The sequence below is a fragment of the Spermophilus citellus genome (genome assembly GCF_964194105.1).
Source record: "Spermophilus citellus genome assembly, chromosome: 16".
In the NCBI taxonomy this organism is placed as follows: domain Eukaryota; kingdom Metazoa; phylum Chordata; class Mammalia; order Rodentia; family Sciuridae; genus Spermophilus; species Spermophilus citellus.
In genome coordinates, this window is record NC_138196.1 from 6,268,976 (window position 1) to 6,277,197 (window position 8,222).

The window sequence follows — 8,222 nt, forward strand, 5'->3', positions numbered from 1 at the left end:
ATTGATATCTGACATCTTATTGGTCAGAGGAGCTGCCGATCAGAAGGGCAGCTCGGTGAGGATTGGCTGCGTGAGGCGGGGCGCGGCGGGGAGAAAGAAGGGGCCTAAGGGGTGGGGCTGACGCTGCAGCTGGCGCAGCTCAGACTCTGAGCATCTGCCGCCGAACAGCAAAGCAGCTCCTTCCCCCGCCTGTCCGCGCGCGCGGCCCAGGGCTAGGCCCCCCACCGCCGGGTCCCCCGGGGCTGCAGCAGCAGCGGCGCCGCCCGCGGTTCCCGCCGGGGCCCGGGCGCCGGCCCCGCTCTGCAGGATGGGCACGGTGCTGTCGCTTTCCCCTGCCTCCTCGGCCAAGGGCCGGAGGCCCGGCGGGTTGCCGGAGGAGAAAAAGAAGGCGCCGCCCGCGGGGGACGAGGCGCTGGGGGGCTAGGGGCGCCGCCAGTGGGCAAGGGCGGCAAAGGCGAGAGTCGGCTCAAGCGTCCGTCCGTGCTCATCTCGGCGCTCACCTGGAAGCGCCTGGTGGCCGCATCTGCCAAGAAGAAGAAAGGCAGCAAGAAGGTGACGCCCAAGCCAGCGTCCACCGGTCCTGACCCTCTAGTCCAACAACGCAACCGCGAGAACCTTCTCCGCAAGGGCCGGGACCCCCCCGACGGCGGTGGCGCTACCAAGCCCCTGGCTGTGCCAGTGCCCACAGTGCCCGCGGCTGCTGCCACCTGCGAGCCACCGTCGGGGGGCAGCGCTGCAGCCCCGCCGCCAGGATCGGGTGGAGGAAAGCCACCGCCGCCACTACCCCCAGCCCCGCAGGCGGCGCAGCCGGTGCCTGGTGGCTCGCCGCGGAGGGTTATCGTGCAGGCGTCCACAGGCGAGCTGCTCCGCTGCCTGGGCGATTTCGTGTGTCGACGCTGCTACCGCCTCAAGGAGCTGAGCCCTGGCGAGCTGGTGGGCTGGTTCCGCGGCGTGGACCGCTCGCTGCTGCTGCAGGGTTGGCAAGACCAGGCCTTCATTACGCCCGCCAACCTGGTGTTCGTGTACCTGCTGTGCCGCGAGTCGCTGCGAGGGGACGAGCTGGCGTCGGCCGCCGAGCTGCAGGCCGCCTTCCTCACCTGCCTCTACCTCGCCTACTCCTACATGGGCAACGAGATTTCCTACCCACTCAAGCCCTTCCTCGTGGAGCCTGACAAGGAGCGCTTCTGGCAGCGTTGCCTGCGCCTCATCCAGCGGCTCAGCCCGCAGATGCTGCGGCTCAACGCCGACCCCCACTTCTTCACGCAAGTCTTTCAAGACCTCAAGAATGAGGGCGAGGCTGCCGCCGGCGCCAGGGGTCCACCGAGTGGGAGCGCGCCCACAGCTTCTTCGGCCGCCAGGGATAGCTGCGCGGCCGGAGCCAAGCACTGGACTATGAACTTGGACCGCTAGGGATACCCAGGGGCCGTGCCCGCCCCCCACCCAAGTCTCCGACACAAACTCGGACCCCCCCTCTCCCCCGCCCCCGGGACTCTCAAGCCACCGCCGGTGTTACCGCCACTCTGGGCTGGGCGGAGGAGGAGCCGCTCCTGTCCCGCAGGGGAAGGTGGAGGCTAGGACACCAGAGGCCACGGTGTCTGGATTTGCTGGGCGTGGGCTGGGAATGGGGGATGAACACTGGAAGGCCACCCCAGCCTCATCCTTTCCATCTGTCAGTGTCCTTATCTCTTCATTTCTGCCGGGTTTCCCCCTTCCCTGCCGTGCGTGTCTGTAAGTCCATCTCCCCTGCCCCCCCCCCCATTTCTTCACCTTCTTTCTGAGTCTTCATCTTTCCTCCTGTCTGCACTTTCATCTCTCCCTCTACCTTTGCATTCACCGTTCCTTGGGTCTGTGTTTCCATCTCCAGCTTACCCCCGTGCCTGACTGTATCCCATCGCCCCCGTTTCTTCTCCTGCACCTGTGTCCCCATCTTCCCTTCTTGATCTCTTTCTCCTTGCTCCTGTCATGTGTGAATATTTCCCCTCCTGTTTGCCTTCCCCCTCTGCTTGTATCATCTTGCAATTCTTCCCCTGACTGAGACCCCTTATCCCCCTCCCCAGATCAAAGGGACTGTTAGTTTTTAATTTGGACCAACTGAGGTGCGACAAGAAACTGCAGTCCCAGGCGACCAGACAACCACCAGAATGGCCCCTTGCCCCACCCCCACCGCCTCTCCCCACCTTTTCCAACAGGTTGCATGCCGGGAGTTGGCGGGGGATGGGGGCGTGGAGGGACTGCTGGCTTCTTTCAGGAGGCTGAGATTTGGGGCAAAATCAACCTGCGAGAACACCCCAGCGGCGATGCCTCAAGTGGGCGGGCGGCAAGAGAAAGAAAACTCTACTTATTTTGAGGGAGGGGCGTCCCTCTTCCTTATCCTTAGGTTTCTTGTTATCCCTCTCCCCTTTTAATTTATTTCACTGTTTCCGGAGGGAGGGGGGAGGGGGGGTTGTTGGGCCGAGAACTGTCCGAGGTGCTGAGCTGGGGAGGGACCGGAATCTTCCCGGGAGAGTACTCGGAACTGGGTTGGGCCTGGGGCCGTGTCCAAGGTGCCAATGATGCGGGCCGACGGCGCGGGCCGCACTGTCTGTCTGTCCGTCTATCCCGGAGAGAACTATAAAGCGCTGGAAGCGCCTGCACATGGTTTTGCGCCGGCCTTTCTTTGGGCCCCTGGAGGGAGGGAACGGGAGCGGAAATGGAACTGTCACTGGTAGAGCAGGAGGACCAGATATGGGGTCTACTGGGGAAGGTCAAGTTCCTGAGCGCTGCTACCTGCTGACCCCTCCCACATCAGCTTCAATTTTACAGAGTAAAGTGGGGTAGCCAAGGGTTGAGGCTGAATCCACAATTCCCATCCCAGCCTCCATCTTGTCTAACCTAGCTCCTCATAAATGCCCAGGCCACTTAGAGACAAGAGGTAAGGACAGTAGAAGTCGTTTCCCTTCTATGAGGTGACCCCTTGAGGAAGAATTAACTAGTCAACTATTGCTGCTTTTCCTCTTTCCCTACCATATAGTGGATCTAGAGTCCAGTTAGGTCGGTGTTCACCGTTCCCGAGTGGGGCCTGATGGCTACATTCAGCTACCCGACCCCACCCACACTCCCACATGTGTCCCACCCTCACCACTACTGGGCAGCTTGGAGGCTGCTTTGGTTACAAGCCCACCCAGGGCAGTCTTGGGAGGCCCATCCCTGCTTCCAACTCAGACCCTGAGTCAGGGAGGCACAGAGATGAAAAGGGGAGACGAAAGCCATTCTTCAGCATTGAAACGAGGGAAAATGAGCTTTTGGCTTGAGATCCCTGCTCAGCCCCCATTGCCTTCTTAGCTGCATGGCAAATGGCTAAGTGCTCTGGTTATTGTTCCAATGGCCCAAGGAGGCCTGGCTTCAACAGAGCTCTTGAGGCTCTAACCCCGATCACCACCGTGGCCTAGAGGACCCAAAGAGAGAACCAGGAGGGGTTGGCCAAGACCAGGCCTCAGGTTTGCTGTCCGTGGTGCTGACAGGCACGTTTGGGCAGGGTGGGGACTTGTATGGGCAGGAAGAGTTGGGGACTCAGTCGCTACTAGATCTTCTGGATAATTTAGAAATAGGGTGTAAGGTATTTTGATGGCGAGTTACAGAAGTCTGGCCCGAGACCCCAGCAATGTCGCTTCCCACTTGCCCTCCTGAGAGATCAGGACTCGGCCTTCACCCGGCTTCGGCCCAGAGCTTTAGCACCAGGCCTGGAGCCGGAAATCCTCAGTCCAGATTTGTGAATCGAGCTGGGGGCGGGGGGGGGGGGGGCTGGCGGAAGAGAAGGCGGGAGCAGCCGCCTATTGGCTGGAATTTGGCGCAGTCAGCGCGGTGCCGTCTTCTCTCCCGGTTTCAGAGGAGGGAGGGAGGATCACTTGGGTCATTCCGCGGCTGTCGCCATAGTAACCAGACTGAGAGAGCGGGGCCGCCTCTCTACTTTCCCACTTCTGGCAAGGGAGAAACAATCCTGGTTCTCTAATTTGGAACTAGTTAGCGAGACTTGATTGAAATTTCTGAGTTAGAGGAGCCTAAAGGGAGTGATATGGAGATGGCAGAGCCCAGGCAGACCCGCATACATCCTGCCCTCCGGAGGCCTCTAAATACTGCCCCCAACCCACACATAACACCTACACCTACACACACACACACACACAAACACACACACACAGACACACACACACACACACACACACCCCTCTTGGAATCTGTGGTCTGGTACTGTGGACCCAGAATGAGAAAAAGGCCTTAAGGAACGGTGTTAACTTAAATCTCACCTTCCTTACCATGCCCCAAAGCAGGAGCCACTACTTTAATCCGATTAGCTGGGAGGGACTGTAGGAGGATCAACACGGAAACCCGTAAGAATTATTCTCCTGGGTCAAACTTGGTCAGAGTTCTGTTTTCTCCAAGATGGTCTTTTGGGGAGGCAAAGGGAGAAAAGAGTACGTGTAGAAACAGGATAAGATGACTTTTCTTTACTGCCCAGGAGTGAACCTGGGGGAGGTGAGTCCAGGCTGGTGAGGAGGTGGTGAAGAAGGCCCAGAGTCTAGAGAGCCGGAGGAAGAATGGAGATGGAGGATGGGAGACAAAAACCCAGCTGGAGCCGTGACTCAGCACTTCCCCTCGCAAAGAGCCGGGACCACTCTTCCAGCATAGGGGCAGCCAAAGCGGTGAGGGGAGGAGAACAGGAAAATAAAAGGGTGATAACTGGTGAGCCACCCCTTTGCGTGATCCATGCCGATACATGCATTGACACATAACCAAAAGGGCACATTTTAACCCAGAGCAAACACACATGCATTTATACTGATTAAGGGTCATTCAGTCCTAATGTACTCTCATCTTCATTCTCCCCTTCCCTGTTCCCCTTCCTGGAGCAGAGGACATTTTGTCCAGAGATCCATGCTCGCCTGTCCCTAGAATACCTTGGTACTTATTGGAAAAGGAGAAATGCAAAAACTTGCGGGTGTGGTGTGTGTGTGTGTGTGTGTGGTGTGTGTGTGTGTGTGTGTGTGTGTGTGTGTATGGGGGGTGTTGTCATGGTAACTGTTTTGTCTGCCAGGCACGGTTCACAGCAACCAGAGCATCTGGCAGGATCCAAGAGGACATCCTATGGGTTCTGCCCACTGGGACTCTGCTTCAGACACCCAGATGGGCACCTGGGGAAATTTCTATAACAGAGCCTGTCAAAGAGCTCCTCCAGGCAGTTCACCATGATTAACTAGAAGCCACTTACAGGCACCTGACCACCTTATTCTCTGGTTAAGTGGTATTCCAGATCCCCCTTGTAAATCACAGATAACATTTACAAAGACTCAAGACAGCAGGTATTAACCCTTCAAGACCTTTTTTTTTAAGACAGTGACCTTCTGTCTCAGCATCTTGACACATGTCCTACAAAGAAAGTTATTTTTATCTACACAGGAGTGTAGATGACAGAAACTTTGTTTAGTTAGTGTGATAAAAGACTGGGTACACACTGGGTGCAGTGGTGCATGCCTGTAATCCCAGCCACAGGGGAGGCTGAGGCAGGAGGATCACAAATTCAAGTCCAGTCTGGGCAACTTAGACCCCATGTTGAAACAAAAGATAAAAAGGGCTGGGGATGTAACTCAATGGTAGAGTGCACCTGGGTTCAATCCTCACTACTGAAAAAGAAGGAGAAGGAAAAAAGAAAGGAAGGAAAGAAGGGAGAGAGGGGGGAGATTGTGAATAAAATAAACTGCAGGGTACAATCCCAGAACTTAGTTTCCTTTGACTTTAAAACCTCATGAAGTTTTTAGATGCAGATATCTCAATGTACTTGCAGCTAGGCTGACTTCTCTCCAGCTCCTCCTTTTATTTCTCTCAATATTCAAGTTTAACCTCTTAGTTTCTTATTTAAAACCCCCCATTCCAGTTTGGAATTTCATGTCCCCCCATTCTTCCCACTGTCTCTTTAGCTGCTCTCAAGGTCTCTTTCTGCTTAGAAACACTGCCCATAATAATTCCCCCCCTCTTTCTTTATATTTATTTTTTATTTATAGGTGAACACAATGTCTTTATTTTACTTTATGTGGTGCAGAGAATCAAACCCAGTGCCTCATGCATGCCAGGTGAGCACTTTACCTCTGAGCTACAATCCCAGCCCCATAATTTCTCTTCTCTTTGAGACTTTCCCCAATTTTTTTTTATACCACTTACTCATAGTTTCCCATGATTTTTTTTGAGATTTTTTTTTTAGTTGTTGATAGACCTTTTTCTCTTTCTCTCTTTTTTTTCCCTTTGGTGGCGCTGGGGGTTAAACCCAGAACTTTGTGCATAAGAGTCAAGCACTCTATCAATTGAACTATATCCCCAGCTCCAGACCTTTATTTTGTTTATTTATATGCGGTGCTGAGAATCGAACCCGGTGCCTCACACATGCCAGGCAAGTACATTACTGCTGGACTACAACCCCAGCTCTCCTGTGATTAATATTTAGCTTTAAGCCCATAAATCTTAAAATTAGTCTATGTGTGTTTTCATATATGACAACCTAATAGTACAGAGGGGTGATGATGAACTATACAGAAAGGAAAAGAAGTACTTCTTTATGGTACAAATTTTCTACATGCTACTCATTTAAAAAAAATGTGGTGGCATTCAATGATATAGTCCCAGCCACATGCCAGGCTGAGGTGGAAGTATCACTTGAGTCCAGGAGTTTGAGACTATCTTGGGCACTAAAATGAGACTCCATCTCAAAAGCAAATTTAAAAATTTACATGTTATTCCAGAAAAACACAAAATATCAAGAAAAGCCAAGAAAGAAGAGTAGATTGTAGAGAGCTTGTCCTATCAGATATTAAAATTGTTGTGGAGCTATGATAGATAAAATGTGTGGCCCTGATACAGTAATAGACTTATTAATAGAATAGAAAAGAGAATCCAAAACTAAATTCTGTCATAATGAGAATTTAACAGAGGAAGAAGTTCCCTTTGGAATTTTTTGGGAAAATAGATTAGTCAGTAAATGGTTTGGGTACAACAGGGTAGTCATTTAAATGAAGAAAAAAAGGCCAAGCCCACCTCATCCTTACCCTGAAATAAATTTCGAATTGATCAAAGATTTAACTTTTAAAAAGTATAAAAGCCCTAGAGGAGAAGGCAATGTGAAAATATCTATTAATATTATAAATTTACAGACCTTTCTACTCAGAAGTCTAATTTTAACTTCTAGTGTTGATCCTAGAGAAATACTTGAATAAGTGCACAAAAAGATATGAAAAGGATTCTTTTTTACTGTACTATTGTTTGGAGAGAGAAAAATTGTAATCAACCCTAAATATCTAAATATAAATATAGGGTAAGAGTGAAATATATTTTGATACATTTGATACATCCAATTTACCAAATACTCCAATAATTAGTTAGAAAGAGAGAGAAAGACTGAAACTGTTATTGACAGGAAAGATCTCCAAAATATTTAACTAAATTAAAAGTCACATAACAATACATATGATACAACATCATTATGCAAAAGCAAAATAAAATTTCTGTGTGTATCTTGAGAAAGAGATGCATTGCAGGTCCTCTGCCTCTGAGCTACATTTCAAGCCCTTTATTTATTTATTTTTTTATCTTGACACAGGGTAAGTTGCTGAGGCTGGCCTCAAACTTGTGATCCTCCTGCCTTAGTCTGGGAATACAAGTGTGTATCACAACACCTGGCTCCCAATCCTTTCTTAAAATTTTATGAGACAGGGTTTCACTAAATTGCCTAGGCTGCCCTGGAACTTTCCATCCTCCTGTCTCAGCCTCTTGAGTAGCTGGGATTATAGGGTGTACCACTGTGGCTGGCCACATTGCTATTGACAAGTGATTTCTGGGAAGGGACTGGGATTGATGTTGTCTGGAGGACTTCATTTGTAGAGTTTAATTAAAAAAAATTTTTTTAGCTGTGGATGGACACAATACATTTATTTAATTTATTTACTTATTTTGATGTGGTGCTGAGGATCAAACCCAGTGCCTCATACTTGAGAGGCAAGGACTCTGCCACTGAGCCACAATCACAGTCCTAGAGTTTAATTTTTTTATAATAAAATATTTTATTGTTTGTTTAGTTAGAAAACAATAGTTAATATATGATCATAAATATTAGATTAAAAACTTTAAGAAAATATAAGTTGCTTATTACTATTATTGTTATTGTTGCATCTTGGGATGGGTGGAGAACATCTTTTTAAATG

The 8,222-nt window shown here is 50.6% G+C and overlaps 1 protein-coding gene across 1 annotated transcript; it reads left to right on the plus strand.

Moving 5' to 3' along the window:
• Positions 1-307: 307 nt before the first annotated feature.
• Positions 308-1,410, plus strand: LOC308635104 (cyclin-dependent kinase 5 activator 2-like; the record flags this gene model as incomplete). The annotated part of the gene is given in 2 exon segments (XM_081269359.1): positions 308-419; positions 422-1,410. Coding segments are annotated over 2 exon segments (1,101 nt in total).
• Between the last annotated feature and the right edge of the window lie 6,812 nt (positions 1,411-8,222).